Below are 27,577 nucleotides of genomic sequence, written 5' to 3'. Positions count from 1 at the left end.
ACCCATAAGCATTGTGGAACGGGGATTTAGTTTAACAATTATAACAATTGAAAGTTGTGACAAAACAATCGTTTACGTGCTGGCCGCCACACGCCTTTCACGCACGCCCCATATATAGGCAGACAAATGGTCGGTCCCTTGAGGGTTTTAAAGCCGGCACGTCGTGCATATGGAGCCTGCAAGTAGTTTGCCTGACTGTCGGATGCTAGACGAACAGCATTAACTTAACTGCTTAAACTGTCACAAGACGTTTTACTGGAAGATCTCGTATAATTTGCTCGTGGTAGTATTTGAAAGAAGGTGGTTCTAAATTGTATTTTTTATCATGAACTTAGTTATATCTGTTGCAGAAGTGAAAAATATTATTTCGCTTTCCAAGTGTCTTGATGGGGTTTGATTACAGAAGGGAGCTTGGGCATTTGGCGCTGTGTATTTTTGAAAAACCGTAGTAAATGTGCATTAGAAAGATGTTGGATGGATTATACAATAGCGAAATCATTTCTTGATGCTAAATTTTGCTTCGTAAAGAAGAAGAGAAGTTTTTTAAACGTAGGCTTATCGACAGCCTTTAATACCTAAACGCATGCGTTTTTGGTCGAATAAAGCAATGGTCGTCAACCGCCGGTACTGGTCCGCGAGAAGTATGTTACCGGGCCGTATACGTTTTCGGGTCAGGTGCTTTGAAACATTTTGCCCGTGGTTCCCCAGGATAGTTTTTTGAAGGCAGGTCCACGCTAAAATTTCAGTTTCAAAAAAAGTTTGTGTTTTCTTTCAGCAAATAGAAAAACTCTATTCCGTGCACCAACCGCTGGACTGTATGACACGTGATAGCAAGCCAGCCAATCACAACAGCTGGCAATCCGTGTATAGATAAACTGGTGGTTGGATACAACGATCAACGATCATGACAACTGGGCAGCTTAAGGAGTTTCGTCAACCGATAGAGGAAGAAGGGGAATCATTCCCGAAGTTTTTGAAACCCGTTGTGGATGGCAACGCAAAAGAAGGTATTGGACCGAAAGTTTTGAAGTATTTTCCAAAGCTGGGAATAACAATCAGTCAATCCTGACCCGGTTGGAATACATAATTTATCCGGATTAGGCGATGTCGATTAGTTAAAGTCTTACCACATTACCAATCATTTGTACCTTAAGTTGATCCTGATTTTTTAACCTGATTTAAACGAGGTTTGCTGTATACGTATTGAGTAAAGAAAATTGAAGCATTCAAAATCGTCTTGTCGCAGCCTGCTAGTTTATAACTTTATTCCATATGGAGTGGCCAGTGACATGTATTAACCTTACCGCATATGCCCATAGGACTACTTCATTTGCAATCTTCATGCATGCAAGATGTTACACGCCACAAATATCTACTACACCTGACACAAAGCAAAAACACCTTAGTGTTTTAATGGTGCAAGGTATCAAAGCAATGACAAACTTAGCAATAGAGCCGCACTTGCAACCAGCTTCGTCAGGTTAAATTAATCTATGAAAAATCACGAAGCAATTCTATCGGCATAACCGTTGTAAAGTCAATTGCAACTTAGCTGACAGTGTGATGTACTGGAATTAGGCATTTTTTCCCATCTCTGGTATTCTGCTGAATGTTTAAAACAAGACAAGACCAAACATGTTAAAGCTTTTTTATCAGAACACAATTTATCACCAAAAGACAATTGTGTTGTGTTACAGGAGAGCGTTTGGTGTTCAGCTGTACAGTTGAGGGCTCTCCCTTTCCAAAAGTGTCATGGAAAAAAGGACAATGGCTGCAGCTCGACGATGGCGGGCGTTACGAAGTCAAGGCGAACCCCGGCTCTGGAATCTGCACCATGGCTATAAAGGTGCGATGACATACTCGGTCGTCATCTGCTCTTACTCGTCTGTGTCTCTCTTTTATTGTTTTACACATCAAACGAAGGAAAAGCCGGCTGCTTGAGGGCACAGAGCCTTGGCTTCATGCATAAGACACGAGAAGGGCGCCAACGTAATAGGGAGTTTATTAAAGGCAGCTTGTTAATCTCAATGCAAGGCTGCATGAACTCTCCTTTATGTGTGTGATTGCTTTGCAATATTGCAAGGCTGCAAAGGTTGGTTGAAATGTCTCGATCATTTTAACCACCCTCGAACGTGTGTAAAGTTATAAATAAGACCGACTAGCGTAAATTGTATGTGACATACGAGTTAATCCAAACATTTGTAATTCTTGGATATTTTAAATATTTAACTTTTTTCTATGAGAAAGCAAACCGACCTGAATTGATTTCAAACTAGTTTCGAAATTTTCACTGCAATCATCAATATGCACCAAGCAAATTCCATCATCTGTATTTCATGGATATTTTTGAGCTCTTTTTTAAGTAATTTCATAATTTAAGTGCAAGACTTCGTTAAACCTGGTATTTTTTCTTGTTGACAATTTCAATGTATTTCTACAGAAAACACGAGTTGCAGACATGGGAAAGTACCGGGTGGTGGTTACGAACGATTGCGGTGAAATCACTTGTCCTTTCCAAGTGAAAATCCAGAAAAGCAATGAAAATGTGACCAACTTCAAGGCACAACTGAAACACAGGTAAGAAGTCGGGCCTTATACTCCGACCGCATCGCAAAGCTGGTAAAGGTATTTTGCAAACGGACTGGTTTAAGAAGAAATTTATTTAACACCTGGCTTCATTTAAAACTATGAATGTTTGTCGTGTTTATGCATCAAGCCAATAAATGCTTAGCTGCAGACAGTGCACACTGTTTCGACATATAAGGTCTAACAGTGCAGCTAGTGACTAGAGATCGGCCGTATTGGTTAGTGTAGCCGTTCAACGGCACCTCAGTACGTTGAGAGTATCAGGGTAAAAAGCCATGCCTCGCCAAGTCTGTGCGATGCAACAACTGGACATAAACCACAGAAGAAACTAGCTCACAATGGCTTGCCTTGATACTCCAATCTAACTGGAGTGAATGATGCTTGTAAAGTGAAAGGTATGTGGGGGGTTGTTTTGTAGAAATAAGTTGCTGCTAAGTATAGGGGTTGTGGTAGTCGCTTTGTTTCGTTAATGTCCGATCTTTTTTAGACAAAGAAAATATACCAATGAGCGTAACGTATTACCGAAATGATTTTGTTTCTTTGCAGAGAAGTGAAACAAAAGAAGAAGCAAACAGCGGAGGAGAGGGAAAAAGAAGTCTTGGAGATTTTGAAAACTGCTGAACCAAAAGATTATGAACGGATTTGTATGGAATATGGATTCTATGATTTTAGGTAGCCAAGTCCAACATTTTCTAAACTTTTATTATGTTTACAATATGACTTTTTGCTTTAGAATCAAATTTTTCACGCTCTTCTTATTAATTATGTGATCCCACATCTAATTGAAGAAACCTCTTCAATTCCATTTTTTCCATTTTTTTCTAATACGGTATCTCAAGTTAAAAATATCTTGTTCTACATAAAAACTTTCTTTTATAAATAATTCTAAACAGAAATCATAGTACGCCGGGCCTACTACAGGCGCTGTACCGAATCAGCCGGTAAATCACCAAGCATTCACCATATGGCAAGGTGTAGCCTAAAAAAATCTAGCCTGCGGTGGGATTTAAACCCACAGCAAAAGTCTTTCCGGGACTCGCGCTCTACCAACTGAGCTACGCAGCCTATCAACCCGCCGAACTTAAAGCGCGAGGCCCGAAAAGATTCTTGTCGTGGGTTCAAATTCCAACACAGGCTAGATTTTTTCTAGCCTCGTTACACTTAAATTGTCATGAAACAAAACCATGCAAAAATACCCACTTACAACTTCTTCGCAGACACATTCTACACAAGTTGAAGAACATCAAGAAAGTTGATGTCGAAGCTCCAGAGTTCGAAGCCGCCAAAGTCCTCAAAGCGCTTCGTCACGTGACCATCAATGATGAGGGAACTGCTGTGTTTGAAATCCACCTGGAGAATGTCAGCCCCAATAGGCAAATGATGTAAGTAATATGAGGTTTGTTCGTATTGTTTATGTCTAGTTTTCTTTTCATTTTTACACATCGCCGCCGTATAATTTTGTAATTGCCTCATCCCATCCCATCATCTACTAAACTAGGTCTAAAATTGGCTACCGAGTGGTAGAAATCCACTGTCTCAAAATGTACTGCTATGTTTATCATCTTTCCGTTTTCCTGACATATTTTGGTTCGAAGTATACTTAAGTATATTTAATGTTAGCCACAATCAAGGTTGCCGTTGCATAAAAGCTACAAATAAGGAAGAAAGCAACAAAAATATAATGCCAAAAACAACGGACATATCTCAGCAAAACACAACCATATTTTTAAGACTTTGTCTATCATTATGAGTACAGTGCTTAAAATCACGGTATATAGCAAGTTGGGTGAAATTGATTGCGTTTGGCACAAAAAATTGCAGCAGCTTGCTAAAATATTAACCAAGCCGAAAACGAACGCGCTACGTAAAGGTGTTATAAAGCATGAAAATTGGAAGTATATTTGGTGTATAGATATTAACCGGGGCATTTAACAGTAGCTGCCAATTAGCTGTTTATACCAACGTTTTATATTCACTTCAGGTGGTACAAGGATGGTGAGATTGTCCAAATTCCGGGTGCCGAGAAACGTCACGAGTTACGTCGTATAGGAAATGTCTTCCAGTTGATCATCAGAAACGCAAATGCTGAGGACGCCGGCACTTATACATTGGATATTGGAGGCGAAAAGTTTGATGCTATTCTCACGATTAAAGGTACAAACTATTGATATATAGGCCAGTATGATCAACAACATCAGTAACATTGAAGTAAAATTGCATAGTAAATGATTATGTGTTAGATTTAAACCAAAGCAAAACTGAAACGAAAAATAAATGCAGAACTGTATGAATACCCTGTCGACATTTAGTACCATAACCCAGTGGTTCTCAAACTTTTTTTGTTGCGACGCCCCTGGACAAGTTTTCTGGACTTGCGACGCACCAGCAAATAAAAGTTAATGAGGAAACTTATTATTAAAGTTGGGTTTATTGATACAACAACAAAAAGCCACGAAACAAAACTTTTCTGCGACGCCTTGGAAAATTAAAGCGACGCACCAGGGCGTCGCGACGCACAGTTTGAGAACCACAGCCATAACCAAATGTTTTCTGAATGAATTTTTATGCGAGTTTTTTTACTTAAATTTAAGAGACGCGAACTATATTAAGGTACTCATTGTAATACAATAGTAACTCCGCTTCTTGAAAGTGAGCATTTTGTTGGTTACATAAATGGTTGGATTGAACTTCATTCTTTAACCACAATCTCTTAGCCTATAAGCCTAACTCTTTTTACAGAACAACCGCTCAGCTTCACATCGGAGCTTATATCTCAATCTGCGAGAGTTCACGGTCGATGTGTTTTCGAGTGTTGCGTATCTAGGCGGGGTCAGAAAATCACGTGGTTGAAGAATGGCCAACCACTGAAGGTCCGTGGGACCACTGGTCGTCTCCAGGAAGTTACGGAGGGAAAAACTCACAAGTAACGTTTGTTTGTTTTATTTTTAACCTAGATGATCGTGGAACACCTGAATGACTTCATCATACCGTTAAGCCAAAACCTTCGCAAAAATCTAATATGCGTTTACATATTTATACATAAATTAGTAGTACAATAGTTATAAATTATCTGATCTGATTCTTAACTTAGTAAAACGCTCTTGTTACCGTGACGGTTTTCCAAAAGAGCATCAATTTTGGTAAGTCAAAACGTCACCACCCTTTCCTCTGGTTTCCCTAAACATTTTAAGAATAAATTTTCCCGTATGTTTTGTCGTCAAACAGTGGTGATATGTTGTTGGTATTCTGTGAATAAACTGTCATATGTAACTATAGACTCATCATAACTGAGCTGGATATGAAGGATACTGGAAGTTACACCGCAAAACTGGGTGATATGATGTCAAGTGCCGACCTCAAAGTTACAGGTATGATGTCATAATTAACATTGTAGCGTCATATTTTAAAGAGCACTATGTTTGTGGCCATTGTCAGACTAAGTGTTTTATTTATCCCACAAGCTGTTTTGATGTGATGTGAACGCAGTTTAGTTTCTTGACTGGAAAAACTTCCAGCAAACAATGAAACGTAATTTGCAATTATGGGAATTGCTATTAACTGAAATTTTCCGCATGGACTATAGGTGAATAGTACTTGAACAGGTTCAGTAAGGAAAACAAGAAAACAGGTTCAGTAAGGAATAAAGCGGAATTTTTAATTACGTGGATTGCTAATAACCGGAATTTTTAAGCTATAAGGATGTTATAAAAGTGCCTAAATTTTTGTCACGTGCACGCCTATAATGGCCACGCACTTAGTTTAGTTTGTAAAAAACAATTCCTATACCTCTCAACAGATGGTTCTTTCCTTAAGGTCTTTAAACCGTAACATTGATTTTCTAAGCTAAACGCCAAACAGATGCAACTCAATTCTGTGTCCTTAAGATCTTGTTCCCAACGGCATGTTCCCCGTCAATCGTCACTGACTTTATAAACTTTTATAAACCACAACAATTTTCTTCACCGGCAAGTCACTCCCGCAGGCATCCTTGCTTTGAAATTACAAACTAGACAAAAGCATGTGATGAAAACCTTTGTACACCCTTGAGCCATGACCTTCAACCTCCGACCTCTGACATTGCAGCTGCGCCCATACGTTTCCGACATCGTCTCGTCAACACCGAGGTTAAGGAGAAAAGCACCGCAACATTTGAATGTTCTGTCAGCAGCAAAGAAGTTCAACCTGTGTGGACGGTTAACGGAGAAGTGGTCAAGAATGGCGGAAGGTGGGAATTAATGATTCTGTCAAGTGACTTTTGATACATGGGTTGATGGTTCGAATCTCACCCTTAACAGTTCAGTTGTGCATTAAAAAAAGTCATTTTAGAACGCTTCTATAGGCACTTGGCAAAACGCTAGGTTTAAAATTAGGTACTCATAAGTTATAGGTTATGTTAGACCGCATGGGTTAAAACAGGGTGATACACAGGGCACATGAGTCCACTAAAACCAAATAAAATATCAAAGATCTGGATACCTACATCTCCGCTTGGCCTATAATACAAAAACACTACTTCTGTTTGGCTAAAAAGAACATAAGTTTATGACTGGGATTAGTCCTGAACCGTTCATGCAGACCAGCGATCATGACATATTCATAGATAAATCATAGCAAGCCGGGCCCTTGAAGGCGTCAGCATATACCCAATCAAGCTGTTGTCACAAGTATTCCCATTTAGATAAAAAGTCCTTTTAGATTCGTTTGTGAAACCCGATATCCATAATACATTTGTATCGACGCCAGGTTTTGCAGTAAGGTTAGATTAACGGTTTCTAAGCTTAATACAGGTTCCAAGACGCATATACTGTCAACTGGGTTTCCTATTTAGACATAAGCCAAGTGTTTGGCGTTTCTACTTATACTTAGGAAATTTTGTAGCACGCAAAACTTGTTCTTAACATGCGCACAGCGTCAGCGCGTCCAATACGTTGTCACATCAATCATCCTCTCACCAATCACCCATTATGACATCACACACGAAGCCGCGGTGCTGAAACGGCTGTAACCCGCTCCCAGGGGTCAACTTGCGCATGCGCAGTAGAGCGGGGCGGTCGTACAGCCCCTGCAGCTGTTGGAAGTAGCTAGGCCGTCTCTATTTATGTGAGCACCACAACCGTTGCCATAGACTCGGTGTCTGTGACACTAGCTAAGTTGTCTTTAATTAGAATGATAACGAAAGGTTACCAATCTAGATTAAATGACCTGTTTGTGTAACTAGCTATGACCTTTTTCGTCGAAACATCGGTTTATTGCGTGTGTACAACAGTTTTATTGTATTGACTCAAACTGCGGGCACCTTCTTAATACATCGCTGCACATAAAATAAAATGCAACATAAATTGTCAATTAGACTTTTCTTTGATCATCCGGTAAATGTAAACAAGTCATTAGGGATGCGCCGAGCCGAGCCAGAACCCGAGCACTCGGTACCGAGCATCACTGTTTTAATGCTCGGTGCTCGGCCGAGCAGTTGCACAAACTGACCCGAGCGTTAAATTTGCATATTCATGCACTTCTAACATATGTAACTAGTGTTCTAAAGGGTGTCTATGAACAAAAACGAATGATTTTTCAAATGCACGCGATGGTGGAAAACGCGTACTTTATGGGCATGTACAGCTTAATAAAACACCGCCGGTGACGTAAGAGGCCTTGTAGAGCTAAAACGTAGAAAGGGGATTTTTTGTGACGTCATAATGCGCCGAGCGTGCTCGGCCGAGCACCGAGCATTAAAGTGAGATGCTCGGTGCTCGACCAAACAGAACATTTGCAGTTTTGGCACATCCCTACAAGTCATCCAACGTTTCGACGTCCAATACAGGGCTTTTTCATCAGGGTAATTTGCAACACAATCTGACTACCCATACTTATTCACAAGCTTCTTACCAATTATTAATCGTATTATCCTTAAACTTGACCATGTTGCTCGAGAAAGACCAAAATAAACGCAACACAGCAAATGCAACTCGTCCTTTATAAATGCACGCAAACCTGACTGGAAAATAATGTTATAACGTTATGCTTCAGATACACCATTAAATCAGGAGACATCCATAGTCTTTCATTTAAGAAGGTTTCACTGTCGGACCACAAAGCTGTCGTTAAAGTATCGTTTGGCGAGGCAACGTCCACTGCTGAACTACAAGTTAACGGTGAGAATTTAAAGGGCTTTGCTATTGTGTTGATTTGAATTAGTTATTACTTTAAGACAAGTAAGTATTTTAAGACAAGTAAATATTATACTGTAAATGTTTGCAACATTCCCATGTAATCGTTCATGCAGACGCAACTGGTTGATAGGGATTCCAATTTGCCAAGTGTTTTGTCCCGATTAACCGGTTTCGTTTGTAAGTTTCTGTACTAATAAGTTCACAGGAATGCTCCAACATTTACAGTACAACAGAAGATTATGATCAATAACAGGGAAGTTTTTGTACTGCGGACCGTTTTTGAAACTGAATTTTTATAAACTACCAACATTCAGCAATAAAAACGCCTAAATTAGTTTATCATCCCAGGGATACATGGACAAAATGTTTCAAAGCATTTAACCTGAAAAAGTATACGGCCCGGTAACGAAATGCCCAATGATCTATAAGCAGTACTTATATACAACAGAACGTGTTAAATAGGTGTTTTGTCTTGTTAATATATTGAAAGGATGAAAGACTTCCTGCTCTCCATCATCCAAATACGTTTTGATTTTCAGCTAAACCGATCAAGGTTGTAAGTAAGATGCAAGACGCAAAATGTCGGGCAGGAAAACCGGCCGAATTTTCGTGTGAAATTGATGACACTGATGCGGACGCCGAAGTCCAGTGGTTTAAAGATGACAAACCTATCGAGGTAAACACGGTTTTCTATGTCATCTATACTCTAATTTAAGCTAACTTACTTTAAAATATCACACATTTTGGGAAATCTTTATTTCCAGGTTAAATCAGTTGTCAATTTTTAAAAACAAACAAATATATTTCGCTGAAATAAGCATCTTCAGTGTCTGCAGAGAGCAATAAAAGGAATTAAAATTAGAAAAAGCCAATAGTTCCTTTACAAACATGATCTTTTCTCAACTGAAAGTCTAGCAGACTAAACCGACTGTAAACACGCAATGATAGATAAAAAACGCAAGAAAGATACAAACAGTAAAACGTTTTTTTAAAACTGACAACTGATTTTAATCTGGAAATAAAGATTTGCCAAACCGTGTAATATTACTATGGGAGGTGGAAATCGTTGCAACAATGGCAACAGAACAGGGAAAGATTCCCAGAATCAATTTGCCAGGATTTACTTTAAAATAGTGTTATTTTCACTTTACTGGCTTGTGCCCCGCATTGAGAATTTTTTTCAATCAGAAATATTACACAATAACTGGTGGAGCTGCGAACCTAAAAACTAAATTCACAAAAGTTTAACCAATAGGTGGCGAAAAAACCCATTAACAATTGAGTTGAGTTTATTTTCCTTCGCGAAAGACAACATATAACAACACAATTGCACTAAAATAATCACAAAACCGGTAAAGCAAAACTGTGTGAAAGTGCTGACGGAAGGCTATTTTGGTTGGAACTCTAAAACAACTGTGCTCTTTACGCTCTCTATCGGAATTTTGCACTTATATTTTCCGTTGTAGCTGCAGCTCATTGAAGGGGCCCCAACATGTTGTTTGCCAAACTTTAATCAAGGTTTTATGATGTGTGCACATTTTCAGGCTTCAAGTAAATTTGAGATGACCAAGATTCGCGGCAAATACACGTTGAAAGTGAAGAATGTTCAGACCAAAGATGAAGGACTTTATCAGTTCCAGATTCGAGGAGTTCGTTCAGAAGCTCATCTTGTATGTTCAGGTAAAAAAACTTTACTTCTGCTGCGTGTTTACAGTAAATACCAGCTTTGTGAATACTTACAGGCAATGGTGGGATTTAAATTTTTTGTCAGCTGGTTCTATCACATAATGTCACATTTTTCAACCGGCTCTGTTACAAAAATTCCACTGGCAGGAGCCAGTAATGCTAACCGGTTCGCTGATCTTATAAAATTTCGTGAGACGGTTCAATAGAACCAGTGCAAACCGGCTGAATTCCACCACTACTTACAGGTCTTGATATAAAATACTTCACCGCTGCAAAACACTTACGAAAATCGCCTCATTTGGGTTTATTTGGTCGGTTTGGCATTAATTTGACAATAAAACTTAAAAAAACTGCCAAAATAGACCGCCCGCGGCAACATTTGTATGCTGACATGTTAATTTCTATTTTGTTTTATAACAACTACCGTCACAAAATATTTGATGGAGCCGTTTTCAACACAGTGAACTTTAGCTGGTGTCAACATCTTAATCAACCTTTAAAATAATCAAATAACGAAAACGTTTACTTCACGTAGACATAACAAACCTTTTCGTGTCATTTCATTTAATATGTTTCACATTTACGACGCATTTGCGTCTGTACCCGGTTCATGTCTTATTATTACGTCACTGTATAAAAGTCATCTCCCAAGTGATTATAAGTTCAATGACGTCAACCGACAAAAGGTCGCTCTATTAAAAGGAAACGGATTGACCTTATGACGTCAGAAGATGACGCAAACGCTTAATGAAATGTTATGAATGTGTTTGTTGGCCGGACAGTGTTGTCGCGAATGTGATTTTATTTATTAGGGTGAGTATGTCCGTGCAAAAGATGTTTTGAAAAGGCGCTATTTTTCCTTTTTCCTTGGATATTGATCAAAACGATCAAAATGTTGAAAAAATGAAAACAATTTTGTAGAAAAAAATCTAAATACACAAGTGAAGTATCTTAATGTACTGTGAAACGTTTGCACTAAATGCCCTGGTTTCGAAAACAAAGTTCATTATTAGTTTAATTTTTGTTGGGTATTTACTCTGACATTTTGGGGCTTTATACGTTCTTCGTTTGGAAAACCGTAGTTTGTTTGATCCTGATTTATTTATATTTGTTCGTACGTCCTGGTACTTATGTTTTGCTTGATACTGTCAAACACAGCTAGCACCTAAACTTTTGTACGACAAAACATTACTGGTACATTTAGTTCTTCAGTTACTATTATGACACCTTCTGTAGGGGAGCAATCGACAAGCGTTTTAAAAACAAGATAATCTCCATTACCAAACCTTAATTTCAGAATACAAGCATTTATGTCACAAAAAACTATTTTAAAGAAGAGTGCAAAGTAGTCAATCATATTTTCTGCTTAACAGACCCACCGACAGTAGACAACGCTTTTCTCGAGAGATTGCGAAAAAATCCTCTCAAATTCAAAGCTGGAACCAAAGCCAAGATCGAAATTCCCTTCACTGGGAAAAACCCAACAGGGTAAGTCCCAACATTGCTGTATGCAAATTAATCTACAGTGAGTGAGTGAGTGACGTAAAATGAGTAATGTGACGTAACAGTGGCGAGTTAATAAACTTTTGTACGTTAAAACGCGTTGTTCTGACAAAGATTGTTCCTTGTAAATGTAAAGAATGTATACTTTGCTTAGTCAACACCATAAGTACCTTATTTAAATGGAACCAAATACGTAAAAATCTAGAGGTAAAGTTTGTGAACCATACTACGATTTTAAAAGTAAAAATCAGTATTAAGTTACGTAACAATGGTATTATTGTGACATCAGTGTGCAGTGGACGAATGGTCGTGTAACTTTGGTGGAGCGGGGTCGAATGCACATGGAAAACACTAACAAGACCGCTACACTTTGTGTGGACAACTGTAGTGTGAAAGACTCTGGAGTTTATGAAGTCACCATTGCTAATGAGAGTGGAGATATTACTGTAGAAGTCCCAGTTAAAATTGTCGGTAAGAACTCGTCAAAAAAATTGATATATTGTAGTCTTTTGGTACAGCTGTTACAGCTTTCACCAATTAAAAATAATGACGTGTTTGAGCTGGTGGTATGATAATAATCATATAATCATGATAATTACCATTGATCAATTTTTTGGTGCTGTGTAGTTTTGAACAAAATGTATACGTATTGTTTCCCTATTATAAATAGTGTACACGACATTGTTTAACTTGTTACCAAGATCTTTTCATTCAAATACACCAGAACGTTGTTGTCCAAGTTTTGAACTAACTTTGTTATTCTTACACAGACAAGCCTGCAGCGCCCTCTGGCGAGATTGCCTTCTCCGACATCAAGGCAAACGAGGTGACGATGTCATGGAATCCTCCCATCGACGACAGTACTCCTGTAGAAGAATACGTCATAGAGGTCAAAGGTTAGTGTGACGCCATACACTACCGAAAATCAGGGGATCTTTGGCAAATCTAGTGCAAGATTTGAAGTCGAGTTATGTATACCCGCACATCTTTACACAGTAAATCAGTTAATCCAGACCCGTTTGGACTAAAAAACTTGTCTGGATTAAGCGAAGATCTGAACTCAACGATGTCGATTAGTTCAAGCCTTGGCACATTACAAATCATTTGTACCTCGAGTTTTCTCTGAATTAGGCGAAAATTCAGATTAATCAAATCCGGTTTAACCGCGACCGCGAGGTTTACTGTAAACAATAAAAGCGTGGGGGGTGATTGTGAAAACGATATGGAACAAAGTTAGGTAAATCACTCTCATACTTACGAGGAAGGCATTTTAACTGTTTCTCCATCAGTGCAAAAGTATCACCAAACCACTGCAATGCGAAATGTGACGTTAACGAACAAATTGTTAAAATATGTGTTCAGATTCTCGTGGTCAATGGAAACAACTGGCGAAAGTTCCCAGCGACAAAACCGAATTCACCGCTAAAGGTTTGAAGGAGGGAGAATCTTATCAGTTCCGCGTGAGATCAGCAAACGAGGAGGGCAAGAGCGAACCCCTGGAATCTCAACCTGTGTCTCCTGCTGCTCCGGACGAACCGCCATACATCGATCCCAAGGTGACGTAACAATTGTTAGGTTGTCACGTGTTTGAAAGGTCCGAGGACATGTATGTTTCCCAATCTGGATTTGCATCTTCTAAAATGTCCAGGAGGTAGTTCTTAGGCAGTAGGACATGAATGTATTTTCAATGTGGCACGGAGCTAGTTGAACTTAGTACTATATAAGAGAAAATAGATTGTCTTCGCCAATTGTGACCGAACAATTGAAACTACTTGTCACACAAACCGTTTTTGACTAAACATTTAGACCACGGAAAAAATACACTGTTGTGTGAGGATGATAAAAATGTTTTTTTCGTTTAAAAAATGTTCGAAAAATGTAGCTGACAACGCTTTGTTCGGAATAAACTCAAGTTAACTTGTGCTCTATCCGTTTTGTTTCGAAACAATTGCGCAACTTTTGTCCGAACAGTTGTAGTTAACTTTCAAACGGTTTTTACCTAAAATACAAAAACCGCGGGTCCAAACTTGAAGACAAGTGGAAAATGTCTTCAGAAACTTTTTTAAGAACAGAAAGAGAACGCATCTTGTTTTTTTTTCAGGTCATTGAACGACTCGAAAAAACACCACTCGTTGTGAAAGCTGGAGAGACTGCCACCATCAAAATTCCATGTAAGGGAAATCCCCCTCCCAGCGCTGCTTGGATGCATGACGGAGATGAGGTTCTTCCTGTAAAGGTGGGATATGGAGTTTTCGGTTATTCACATAATCTGTTTAATTGCAAATCCATCTCATCGCATAAGCCATTAAATTAAATAGGTCTGTAACCGCACCTACCCGGTTAATCACACAATCCGGTTAATCGCATAAAATACTTGAGTATCTGATTACCCAGACTTGTCTTTATCTGTGTAAGTCAAAGTGTAAACCAACCGAACTTAATTGAATCTGGTTTGTATAACAATTTCTTATGCCAACTTTTGCACTAATTGTTACATCTACTGTATAAACTTAAAAAAGCTCTCCTTGAAAATGAATTTATCGACGTTCCGAGGTTCTCTTAAGGTTGCCTTCATAAATATAAATAACACCAAACGTATATAAACGAAAGGGAAATAAACATGATTTTTCAATCCACAAAAATCAACATTTTTACCCCACTAAGTAAAAAATCTCGTCTCCGCAGCACCACCGTGCGACGAAAGGTTCCAGCATGAACGAAGTTACTCTGAAGATTGTGAAATGCCAGGGTTCGGATAGTGGTGAATATGAAGCGAGGATTTTCAACAACATTGGTGGAGTTGTGGTGAAAACTAAACTTAAAGTGATGGGTGAGAAGTTTTTTTATCTTTCACAAGATGAGGTTTTTATGATCGCGTAACAGGTTTTATCAAAATTTTAAAATCGCTGGCACTTAAGTTTGCTTCAAGACGGTGTAGCCACAATAGTCCAAAAGTCCCGGTTGTTGAATCATTGTTTTTCGTTGACTTGGCTTGTTCGTATTTCATTAGACCTTTCGACTGTTTGTTACAAACACAACACAGTAACATCTGTTATCGCAAACATACACTTGCAGTGCGCCACAAAAATTGCCAAATCAAGGCACTGAAAGATAAAACATTTTTTGCTTATTCTCTAGCCTGGATCTTTACCTTGTTGTTTATGACAAACGCTTTGAATTCCGCTAGATGTCGCTGACATGAGCCAGACCAAGATCAACTTCGACAAGATCACGCCACAAGAGGTCGCCATTTCATGGGAAAAACCCCAGCAGGATGGGGGAAGTCCCGTTAAGTCATACGTGGTTGAGCGTTGCGAAGCAGGAAAGGAAAACTGGTCCAAGGTGAAATATCAAAATCACATATACGATGTTATCTCCATTAAAATAATGTTATACAATCATCTTTTCTTTTGTATTTAATTTACCAACGGTTTTATCTTCAAAAATATTTAAAAATACTAATATTGCAATATAAAATAAACTTTGAAAATAACAAAACATTGTTATGTGAGCACCTTTGCTTTTGTATTTAATTTTACCGACTGTAAAATATGTTTTTATTTAGTTGTTTGTTTATATTTTATTTTTGTTTTTAAGGAACTACACGTTTTTTTTCGTCCCTTAAACTGCCATATTATCTTTCAATTTTATTTTCATTGATTTTTTTTTTTTATACTTCGGTGAGCACTTTCAGTTTTATTTTATTTTATTTCAAAATGTCATCACAAAGGCAAAGTTTACTCGCACAACAAGTTTTCTTGTGCAATTTTCAGGTGAGCGAGGTGAAAGGAACAAACTTCCGCACGTCGTCATGCCAACCAGGTGTGGAATATTTGTTCCGTGTGAAAGCTGTGAACGCACAGGGTGAGAGTCAACCGGTCGTGTCAGCCCCTGTTACTTGCGGCGCAGCTGAAGGTGGGAAAGCTATTGTGTTGTTTGCAATTGTTCTTTATAAACAACTTCAAAGAAACTGATGCAACTGTAAAATGCAGATTTTTCAACTTCTTTGTTGCCCAATCAAAACGTTGTTGCTTAAAAAAACAGTAACTACCACTTCTGTTTTGGCGCCAAAAACGTTGAACTAAAATATCACTGAGTATGTTTTACAGCAATATTTTCGTAACTAATAACTGAAATGTTCCATTCATTTCATAGCTAACATCGTATTTTACCATAAATCATCTGCAACAAAACGCAGTTAAGTATGATTTTTTACAGCATAACAAACAAAATTACCTTTATATTCAGTTGCACCCAGTGTGGACGCTCAGGTTCTCAACGCATTGCAACAAAAACCACTTAAGTTTAAAGCGGGGCAGACGGGCCGGATCAAAATACCGATTAAGGGGGGTCACCCTCCCCCGGTCATTACTTGGGAGAAGGACGGAAAACCCCTCGAAGGTAAATTTGAGTATTGGAATAAACTGAAACGAAAACATTAACTCTGCAATTCAGGAGCCAAACGTTGTAGTGAAACTCTCATTTTTTTAAATTTTGTCCTGATTATATCTTGTTAGATTTCTATGACAAAATGTATCTCAAGTTCACTTACGGATCGATGTCTTTGAACTAAACTAGCTGATCCCGAAGTAACCTTTTTGAATGATAACATTAATCTATTAACACATTTCGAGAAATTTGAGAATTTTTGTGATAAAGGATTTTTCTGAAAAAAACATAGCGAGAATTTTGTTCTGTTGAATCACTTACGAATGGAACTTGTAGCTGTTAATGTTAATGTAAACGTGATTAATGAACGACAATGTCACGGTAAATGTAATCTTAACTTACACCTTTAAATTGTTTCAGGAGACGGCAAAAGAGTAGTGCTGAACCACGCCGATTCGAATCACGCCCAAGTTTGTGTTCACAAGTGCCAGAGAAGCGATTGTGGAAAATATGTTTGCAAAGTGAAGAACGCGGCTGGAGAAATCAGTATACCTGTCGATGTACAGATACTGGGTGAGTTGGTCTTTTTTATTCTATCCCTGGTGTGAACACAGATGTTGCCGTACAAAATTTTCTCAGCATTGTTGCTTAAGTGTGGTTTTAACATGACTATCTCCATCGGCGTTTTCCCCTAGGTCTCTATGTCATACATCGCCCCACACTCAAATGTGGTAAAGTTCATCATATCTGACGGCAGGCACACATTTAGCTAAATTTCGACAAGGGTACAAAAAAGCACGAACACTCATTTGAAACGATATATTTTTAAAAATGCTTACGGCCAAGGCTAATGTGGTTTGGGGTAAGGAAATAATCCCAAAATTATATCAATACTAACTTTAAAACTTATTCCCTGGCCTACAATTTTCAAAAACTTAGTTTTAACCCTATTTTCACGGGGTTCGAACCCAGGACACTCCCGAGGACGAATCCCGATCAAGTTTTTTATGTCTGTATATGGGTCAGGCAAATTCCTGCCCAACCCAACTCCTCTTTGACTTCTAAATAAATAGTTTAGCACTTTGCGTCACTTATCGACGAGCCAAATGTCGGTCTGCCGTCAGGTACAGTGTTAGTAGCTTTATCGATGTGAGTCCCCAATAACATGACACATTGTAGTGCCTGTGTAACTGTAGCGCACTTGATGTGTATCCACCATATGTACTGTCAAAAAATTACCTTGTGCCAAACCTATTTTACTCTTTTACAACTCTTTCGTGATTAAGTTATGGGGTATGTAGCGGGTGTCTTGTGGGTGCAAAGGTCTTTCCTTCTGTGTCACTTGGTTTCCCTGTGGTTTTGTCTGACACATGTTGTGGGTTTCACTCTGTCTGCCAAGAGTTCAAATTAGAAGCTGCTCTACAAAGGAATTCAGTGTCGATTGTCTTTGCAAGATGACGTATTATCCTATTCGAAGAGATGCTGTATCTTGATTATCGTCTGATCAGTTACAAGTCCTGATGTCCTGATCCTATTTAAACTATTAGGTCGTTTCATGAACTGACTTATACGACTCAATCACTTTAATTACTTCAATTTTAAAGTTACTACAGTTTTAACTAGGGATGTGCCAAAATTGCAAATGTTCTGTTTGGTCGAGCACCGAGCATCTCACGTTAATGCTTGGTGCTCGGCCGAGCACGCTCGGTGCATTATGACGTCACAAAAAATCCCCTTTCTACGTTTTAGCACTACAAGGCCTCTTACGTTACCAGCGGTGTATTAACCTGTTACAGGCCTCAGAAGTACACGTTTTTCCACAATCTAATACATTTGAAAAATCATTTGTTTTTGTTCATAGACACCCTTTCGAACACTAGTTACCTATGTTCGCAGGGCATGAATATGCAAATTTAATGCTCGGGTCAGTTTGTGCAACTGCTCGGCCGAGCACCGAGCATCAAAAACAGCGATGCTCGGTACCGAGTACTCGGGTTCTGGCTCGGCTCGGCGCATTCCTAGTTTTAACCAATACTTACTAACTGTGTTATCTACATAGTTTTTTGTGTACAACGATGTAAATAATTAATGTTTGTTGATCAACAACATGCTCTAAGAAATCAACCTGTAGTTTATAAAAGGCATTACAATGCAATTTATTCAGTGCTTGTATTTACATTAAATAGACTTTAAGATACTGCAAACAGGAAACCTTTGTCCGAATTAGGCGAAGATCCGCTTTATCCGAAGTGTTCACTTCATATACATTGAACTAGTATGCAAAAAAGGATGTACACTACACCATACGTTTACTCCCCATAATTTTAATTTAGACGCACCTGCGCCACCTGGCGGCCCAGTCGAGTTTTCTGACGTTTCATCGAAGGGAGTTACGATGAAGTGGAAAGCCCCTAAAGATGATGGCGGATGTGCCGTCACTCATTACATCATTGAGAAGAAAGAGGAAAACCGGAAAGTGTGGACTTCCGGTCAGTGATGAAAGTTTTATTATTATTAGAACGAAAATTGAGAAAAAATGCGTATTGATCTGAAACCCGGTGTTTTTATGTCAGGCTATTGGAAAATTACCTGATTAAAAGTATTAAATTAAAAGAGAAAACCTGTAAAAATGTTTTTTTTAAAGACAAATTAAAAACAATGATCTAATGTTTTTTTCTGTGATTCCAAATGGCCCCTGCTCCCTAAAGCAAAAGTATATTTTCTAGATAATGTTTTTCAATATATTTACTTTTGAGTATGTAGAGCTCTTCTGGCAATTGTATTTTTATTCCAACGTTTTCGACGCCTTCAAAAAACACTGATTGCGTGCTACAGGCACCTGCTCTAGAGGCCCAAGCATTCGTTATCATGCAGTGCTAGTTATTTTATAATTATATTATGTGTGTTTTATAGCTATAGGCTCGTAGTTTTATTCCTTGTGTGTGTTACCGTTAATGAAGACCAAAAGTTTTTTTGTGTTTTTAATTCAGTCGGCAAAACCAGTGGATCGAATACAAGCTTCCAAGCTCATGTACCTGGAGGTAAAAGTTACAGCTTCAGGATTCGAGCTGTTTCAGAAGCGGGTGAAAGTGAATCCTTCGAATCCAAAGTTATCAAAGTAAAGGATCCGTACGGTGAGAAATATATTTTTGTCAGTGCATTGTGTCTTTACCAATACCAGAAAACTTGCGGCCTAATACATCAACAATAGTTTTAAAACTGACACAGAAAACTGATTGTGGGTTGAATTTGTCTGTACAGTAAATTCTACTCTAACTCTGCATTAATGTACCTTCGACCCCTCGTTAACCTGAATGTCGGTTATAAATTATCTTTCTAACCGTTATAAACTGTTATATTTTATTATGAGTATCGGCTGCACCAATGTATTCTGACCTATTTCAGACCCTCCATCTGCTATCAGTGGGAATGTGGAATGTGTTTCGACAGCGAACGGATCAATCACCATCAAATGGGGAAAGGTGGGTTAAATTTATAAGATTTGTTGTCAAGCTCTTCACTAGGTTTTGGTTCAAGTAGTCATTAATGCTTTTTTGAGTTAAATATTCGTGCAACTGATTGTACCATTAAAATAAACATCAAAGTTTGCGTTGAAAAAGAAAGTAAACTTGCGACTTGACAATGCTATATGTGGGAACTAAACAAAGATTTTCCACCACCAAATCGGAACGGTGCCTACAATGAAAACGTCTTTTGAGAATGTAGTGAGAGAACATTGAGAATTGATAGTTTTTGAGTTAACTTCTGGAAACCACATTTTTGTTCCCAAGTTTAAGAACGCGGTTTATACAAATGCAACCCATTACGTATCAGTCACCAAGATAAAGCACAAATTTGGACACAACATATATACGTTAAAAACGGGGCGTCACTGTCGAAACAACAATTTATCAACAAATAACCTCAATTTTTAATTGCACACTAGGTTTCATCAGATGGGGGAAGCCCTGTAAAAGGTTACGTCATCGAGCGAAGGAAGAAGGGAACATCGGTTTGGACTCGATGCAACAAAGACTGCCCTTGCACTGAACAACAATATACTGTGAGTTTTAACTGTTTATAAATCCTACAGCGCATATATGTTTCTAAAAGGCAAGAGTAGTTTTGAGTGATTTCATACAGAAAATGATTATTGTTGGACAAACTAGCATCAACGCCTACTTGACACAAAAGAGCAGTGTATGTGATCACACACGTTTCGTGAATCGTAGCTTTTCTGTTTCAAGCAATTCGTGATCTGCGGTTCGTAGTTGTATTCCTTGTACCGTTAATGAAGGATAGACAAACGGCTCAGTTTTTTGAATCCTAAAGCACATACATGCTTCTGAACATTTTAAGCATTTCTTATGGAAGTGATCATTGTTGCACAAGCTAGCAAATCCAGCAAAAAGGCAGCAACGTTCCATTTAGCACAAAAGAGCATGTGCGTAGTATGTAGTATGTTGGGACATGTGGGCGAAAATATATATATTTAGTGAATCATGGTTTTTCTGTTTGACAAGCAATTCTTGTTATGCGGGTCGTGGTTTTAGTATGTGTACCTTATATTTAACAGTTAATTGACAAACGGTTCAGTATTTTTTCTAACTATGTAGGACGCAAGTTCTCAACCTCCACTCCTGACGGAACTTCAATGACATTAAAAAAAGTTTTTAACACATAAACTCACACAACCCAAAACAACTCAATACATTTTAAACCCTCGGGGCTAATGTTATCTCCCGATATAGAACAGCATGTGTAAGATATTTAGCGTATTGTTTTAACGATGTTTGTTTAAGCAACGTAAAATTTGTGGTTCCACCGTACTTGATACCCTAACATTACTGCAACTTATAATTCTTTTAAATCCAGGCGTCAGATCTGAAGGCAGACATGGAATACGAATTCCGTGTTATTGCTGTAAACGCGGCAGGTGAGAGCGATCCAAGTCGTCCTTCCCGCGCATTCAGAGCTTCAGAGGCGGTTGATCCTCCTGGTGAACCGAGTGATCTTGAACTTGTCGATTCCACCAACTCTTCACTCAGCTTCTCGTGGAAGGGAACAGATAAACAAGGTGGAGCGGAATTGCTCGGATACGACATCGAATTACGGAAGGTAGACATTGGGTGGTTGAATCACAGTCAGACCTGATTTTCGGGAATTGGCCTGGTTTCGTTCTGACAAATAGCGGCAAAATACTGACCGGATTTTCAAATTTTGTATTTGCGTCGTGATCAAGCTTTCTTTTTACAATCGTGGATACGAAAGGTACCTTTGGTGTTTGTGTTTTTTGGGATCATGACGGCACTTCTGAGACCTATTAATTGGCTACTGTAATAAAAGCGCAATTAAATAACATTAAACTTTCTGAAAAAGATGGTTGGTTTTGTTACGTTCAATTACCGCCACTGTTATCAAATTATTCTGGGTAAACGTTGTTTTCTTGTTGATAGGAGTTCCACTAATGGTTACAAAAGCCGCGAAGAAGTTATGGTCGTTGATAGACATTTTTTCCTTTTACTGAAATCGCCTTTAGTTTTTTTCAGCTGAGTAAAACCCGAATAAATAAGCAGGATTACTACTTATACAGAGCAAGCATCACAATTCGTTTTATTCATACAGGAAGGCACCGACGATTGGATTCAATACAACCAAGGTCACATCAACGGAACTTCATACACTGTTCGTGGATTGTCACAAAACTCAATATATCACGTCCGTATAAGATCAGTAAACGTCGGTTCTTTCAGTCGATATTACAGTTATAAGGGAACATTCACTGCAGAAGAGTTCCATGGTTAGTGTTGATAGTTATTTATTAACTGATTGTTTTGTTTAAAGTTTTTTAACATACTTTTTTTGAAGCAATTTGAAGAATGAATTTTATTTGTTGGATCGTTTTCATAGTACTTCGAATAATCTGTTTAAAGGCATAGGGAATGTAAATCCCAAACCGTAGAAAATCGTCCGGTTAATTGCATCAACCGATTATTTTTATTAAAGCAAATTTGCATTTTAGCGAATTGCTTGTGATAATAACCGGATTCGTCTTTATTTGTTTGTGAACAAAATCGTCCAAACTTTGGATGGTGGAGTAAAAACTGTTGAAAGTTTCAAAAAACAAGACATTAATTTTTTTGACATTACTTAGTTTTCTTGTACGATTGTAATATAAACGTTTCTTAAATTTAGTTGCTCCATCGTTCAAGTTGACATCGGAGTTGGAAACAGCGATTCGCGAAGGATTTACCATCAATGCTGGTGGAACGATCCGTATTCACGTTCCTTATCATGTAAGCATTTGGTGTCTTTCCGATTATTGAAGTTTTTAATGCTGTTTTATACTATTTTACTTTAAATGTGGCGTTTAAACCTGTCTTGTTACAAGTTTTAGAACTGAGCAAGGTTGTAAGGTTTGATTACTTTGTTTCAATTTTTTTGGTTATTACCGGCTAAAACACGCGCTTTCCTGTATAACTTTTATGCAAAGTAAAGTTAAGTAATTAAAATAACGAAAAAAATGAGGTAATTCAATCTTTTTTAGGCTCGACCGAGACCTGATGTTTCTTGGACCAAGGACAATGCCGAGTGTGACGACACAGTGAACATCTGTGACGTGGATGGGGTGGCACAATTGATCATACGTAACGCACGTGGTTACCATTCTGGAACTTACAAACTGTCAATCAAAAACGCGTCCGGTGTCAAATCTCTCTCATTCAAGATTGTTGTCAACGGTAAAAAAGTTTTCGCTTTCAAAACACGTTGTTGGTTAAATAGAAGAATTATTCAAAAATGATGTAATAGATAAATATGGATTGTAAAATTTCCGGTAATATACACTCTAAACTAAGTGCATAAACAACTCACTGGATACTTATTTCTGTAATTCTTTTGTAAATAAAAGCTCAGAATCAGCTAAGTAGGCTAGTTTGTTGATAAATCTACAACTTGTTTTGTATAAAACCGGTTAATACCGATTAAGATTGCAAGGTTCTCATTTCATAACGATAACAAGTTTTGTGAAAAAAGTGTTATTTTTTCTCAAAATTGAATCAGTTAAAAGATTTGAAGCTATTAAAAAAAATTAGGTTTTGTTTTAATGTAAATGTTTTAGTGTGTTGTTTCTCAAACGTTGTTGACATACATTTCTACAAGCTGTTTTTATGAAATGATTTAAAATACCTATTTAGCTTAAGTAACAAATCTCTCTCTTTGGCATCTGCTTCATTCTCATATCATAACTATCAAAAGTTTTCTAAAGAAATTTTGTTTAAGAAATTTGTAATTTTCAAAATAGTAAAACGGCTATGTTAACATTAGCTGCAGTGAACTAATAAAATATTAAAAGTTGTGTTTTAATTTGAACGAATTTCATTTATTTTTTCTTAATGCTCAAATACTTCCTGTTTTCTATCAGATGTTCCAGATCCGCCGCAAGGTCCAGTGAAAATAGTGATGAGTGGAAACGAAGTCCAGCTCAGTTGGCGACCTCCACCACAAGATGGCAGGCACGGGGTCACTAAATACACGATACAGAAGCGTGAAGCTAGAGGAAGGTAGTTTACCACACAATAACATGAGCTGAAATGTAGCCAGTGTTCCCGAGTTCGTACACTCAAGCATCAATCAACAGTCAGATAGCATAAAATCTTGAGTAACACTACTAAATGGTCAAACGGTTTTTGCTTAAGCATTACATACAACGTTGCTGATTCTATTTTTTGTGTACGAAACCCTAATTCAGAAAACTAAGTTATATTTAGATAACTTATGTTATTTTTTTTCTACATTGGTTTTTCCTCTATTTAATGCTATTTGTTCGACCGGTGGTTGAACTTGTTGTTGACTGAATATTCATGCAGTTGTCCCACACGAACAAGCACAGGTTTTATCAGTGGTTCTCAAACTTTTTTATTGTCGGGGCCAAATGGTATTTTTTTTAAGTGTGTAGGGAGCCGCAAAAAATGAAACCTTGAGAAAATCACTAAAGATTATTACTTTGAAAGCTAAAATAGAAATGTTTGGTGGTTTTCTGAGGTCTGGTGCGAGCCGCAATATAAGTAGTTAGGAGCCGCATGCGGCCCCGAAAACCGAGTTTGAGAAGCACTGGTTTATATGCTGTAATAACGTTGTCGTAGTTAAAACGATGTTAGTTTTAAAACTCTAAATCAGATTTTGCAACAACAAAAACGTTTTTAGAAAAGGTTATTGATATATTGCGTTTTTTTTCAGTTTAACTTAAACTAGGTCTGTTCATACCAAACAGTGAATTTTTATTATGTTGCTCCACAGAGATTGGCAGACGATCTGTCAAAACATCACACAATGCAGTTACAAAATCACTGATCTACGCAAGCAGAGATCATATTACCTGCGCATTTTGGCTGAAAACGACATTGGAAAAAGCGAACCTCTGCAAATTAAAGACATGGTCTATATTAAAGAACATGTTGGTAAGTTTAGGTGTTGTAAAAAATAATGATAGAAACACTAGACACGTACCAAATCATAGGTTGATTAAACATAAAACTGCCAGTGAACTTGCATGTACTGAATTGATTGTAATATAGACGCTGAACTGTTCGAAATAATCAAACTCTCTGGCAGTTCTGTTTTTGATATAAAAATAACAAAATGCTGCATTATGATTTTTTACATTTAATACTATTTATGTATTTTGCAAGATTTTGTTATATTTTTAATTGAAGTTAAATAAATGACAAGTTTTGTCAATTTTGTTTGTGATCCTCGCATTTTCCTTGCTGGTTGCACGGTTTTTGATTGATGGTTTTTAGTTTTAAACCGCATTTTTGCATCCAGAAAAAGTTCAAATCGAAGACATCCAGTATGATCAGAAGGATTTGCGTCAACCTCCTGTTGTTACGGTTGCCCTGAAACCCCGATCTGTACCAAGTGGGGTCAAAGTGACAATGAGTTGTTCTATCTCCGGAAAGCCTTATCCATCAACGAGGTAAGCGATTAAGAATTTAAAAATGTAGCACACAAACTTGAAAAATGTTGGAAATAATTAATCGATACTACACAGACACTCTATGGCGCCCACATGTGTCTAAAACCGATATCAAAAATAAAGATCTTGAAAAACTGTTTTAACTTTTACAAATTTTAATGTTTTGGTCGTCTTTACTAACACATACGTTAAATGCGTTTTTTCTAACTTCGCTTGTTTAATAAAACTTTACTTAACAATACGATTATGTTATGATCAGGTGGTTCAAAGATGGTCGTGACGTCACCGATGATACGTATTACTTCAAAGAAAACGTCATCGGTCTGTGTCGTCTCGTCATCGTTCAAGCGAAAACATCGGACTCCGGAAAATACAAGGTAGGAACCGGATTTGTATTTTTGCAACACAAAGTTGACAGATGCTATCAGGAATATATTTTAAGAAAAAAAATCAAATTGTTTTTTGACTTTGTAAACTGCTTTTTATTTTTGTCCGTTTTAATAATCTTTCCGTCATTTTCTAGCTAACTAAAGATACCTTATATATTGTCTTGTGCTTGAAAAATGCCACCAAAAGAACAAAGTTTTTAATATTATGTTTAACAACAAATGTAGTTCCAATTGACAATAGAAATTTGTTGGTTGTCTGACTGTTAATTCCTTGTTTTGAAAGTTGTTTTTAAAACAATACACATAAAATAACGAAAACAACAACAACAATGATGCATTCAAGTAGTACTGAAGGACTTTTGTCTCCATCTCAAGTCATTCTTTTTCTTAGCATTAGAAAACAAAAGTTTGTAACTTTTACTTCCCTTTTTAAAAAACATCTGTTTCATCTTTCGCTTTCTCACTTCTCAATTTCCCCTTTTTCTCTTTTCTCTCTCTTTAGATCGTTGCCGAAAACGAGGTAGGCACTGTGATGTCAGAAGCCGATCTTTCAGTTGTCGATTAAATGACGTCCAATGGCGGGCTTCACTCCTCGGCCTCCAATTATAAACGCAAATGCAAAAGTGCTATACTAGTGACATGATATCAAATTCCAATAATAGTCTGAATTTCTAAATACATTAGCATTGCTGCACAAATGTAGCTTTTTGAGGTGCACATAGCAGGTTCGAAAACCCGCTTATGACTATAATTGCAATAAACGGGAGCCTTTTTAATAGACAGTGTGTCCATTTACTTTACAATGAACCACTTTGTACAAACTGTCCTGCATGATATGGGGTGTTCTTGTGTCTACAATGTATGTGTCTGTTTGTCAAGTTGTTTCTGCCTTTCTCTACTTAGATTTTTTGCTCTGATCGTGCTTTTAGATAAAGACGAGGTTACAATTGGTTTGCACAGTTGCCATGGCTTGATAGAGATTAAACCTATTACCCATTTTGCTCCCATATCTCACCCATATATACCTTATTCCATCCTTTCTAAAATCAAAGATGTTGATCAGCAAAGATGATTTTGCATTTGTTTGCACGTATGCTTTCATATGCGTGTGCGATAAGCCTTGATTTTTGTTTGGACAGTCAAAAAACTCTTGGTGGTTGTTATTGTACAACTAGTTGTGTTCAAATATATCAGCTTGTAAGAAATGTTTGTTAGTGGTGCACATTGCCGAGTAAAAGATTTTCCACCAAAGCATGCGGCCAGTACACACAAACGCTGCTGCGTACATTAATTTGAAATATGTAAATGTACATCAGATGTTTATATGAATCTCGTGCTTTACCACAACAAGTGTTACACTTCAGAATAGCCCGACTTTGTAAATAGGATTTTTCTTTGTAATTTAGCTTTGTAACTTTGTTAAATGTTTTGCTGAGTTCTATTTGCCGAAATCTTTTTCTTTTCAATCTTCACTTATCCAATATAGTTTTGCCACCAACATATACTGTACATAACTTACATATACACATATACAACGGCGTAAAGACATATTCATTGTATATGCATGCCCAAGACATGGTGGAATTTGCACATTGTACATAATTGCCTGTCGCTAGAAACTATCGATTGCTCGGCTCCTAAGAATATTAAGTCAAAGCATAAGTAATTTTGTCATCATTGCTATTTTGTTTGGCATGCTTTGGATTGTAATATTTCCCACTGGAACGTCTTTTTGTCGATCTTCATGACTTACTACGTTTTATTTGTGCGGAAAAATTAAAATATAATAATAAAACAATACGCAAAAAGTCATTATAAGTTGTAAATCAATACTATTTTAAACAACAGCATGATAAATATATGGGTATTCCTTAAAG

The 27,577-nt window shown here is 37.6% G+C and overlaps 1 protein-coding gene across 3 annotated transcripts in view; it reads left to right on the top strand.

The window, feature by feature from the left end:
- Positions 1-27,576, top strand: part of LOC145212739 (myosin-binding protein C, slow-type-like) — a 30,727-nt gene extending 3,151 nt beyond the window's left edge. For 2 of the 3 annotated variants that reach the window (XM_080080987.1, XM_080080980.1), the window contains 35 exons: positions 776-1,007; positions 1,698-1,846; positions 2,441-2,577; positions 3,133-3,258; positions 3,804-3,968; positions 4,568-4,740; positions 5,326-5,509; positions 5,863-5,954; positions 6,670-6,811; positions 8,614-8,738; positions 9,296-9,432; positions 10,301-10,436; positions 11,816-11,930; positions 12,235-12,416; positions 12,716-12,841; positions 13,308-13,501; positions 14,047-14,181; positions 14,631-14,775; positions 15,133-15,287; positions 15,719-15,860; positions 16,194-16,346; positions 16,755-16,907; positions 18,668-18,823; positions 19,325-19,468; positions 19,740-19,816; positions 20,281-20,397; positions 21,210-21,452; positions 21,960-22,134; positions 22,530-22,630; positions 22,882-23,074; positions 23,758-23,896; positions 24,633-24,793; positions 25,161-25,311; positions 25,571-25,688; positions 26,203-27,576. In XM_080080987.1, coding sequence (XP_079937113.1) covers positions 905-1,007; positions 1,698-1,846; positions 2,441-2,577; positions 3,133-3,258; positions 3,804-3,968; positions 4,568-4,740; positions 5,326-5,509; positions 5,863-5,954; positions 6,670-6,811; positions 8,614-8,738; positions 9,296-9,432; positions 10,301-10,436; positions 11,816-11,930; positions 12,235-12,416; positions 12,716-12,841; positions 13,308-13,501; positions 14,047-14,181; positions 14,631-14,775; positions 15,133-15,287; positions 15,719-15,860; positions 16,194-16,346; positions 16,755-16,907; positions 18,668-18,823; positions 19,325-19,468; positions 19,740-19,816; positions 20,281-20,397; positions 21,210-21,452; positions 21,960-22,134; positions 22,530-22,630; positions 22,882-23,074; positions 23,758-23,896; positions 24,633-24,793; positions 25,161-25,311; positions 25,571-25,688; positions 26,203-26,265 — 5,007 coding nt within the window. In that variant the 5' untranslated portion in view covers positions 776-904 and the 3' untranslated portion in view covers positions 26,266-27,576. The other variant, XM_080080993.1, reaches the window with a different exon arrangement.
- The last annotated feature ends 1 nt before the right edge of the window (position 27,577 follows it).

Source organism: Phallusia mammillata, chromosome 1, assembly GCF_965637545.1.
Source record: "Phallusia mammillata chromosome 1, kaPhaMamm4.hap1.1, whole genome shotgun sequence".
NCBI lineage: Eukaryota > Metazoa > Chordata > Ascidiacea > Phlebobranchia > Ascidiidae > Phallusia > Phallusia mammillata.
Note: the sequence above shows the minus strand (reverse complement) of the source record. Positions and strands in the feature narration are given on the sequence as shown.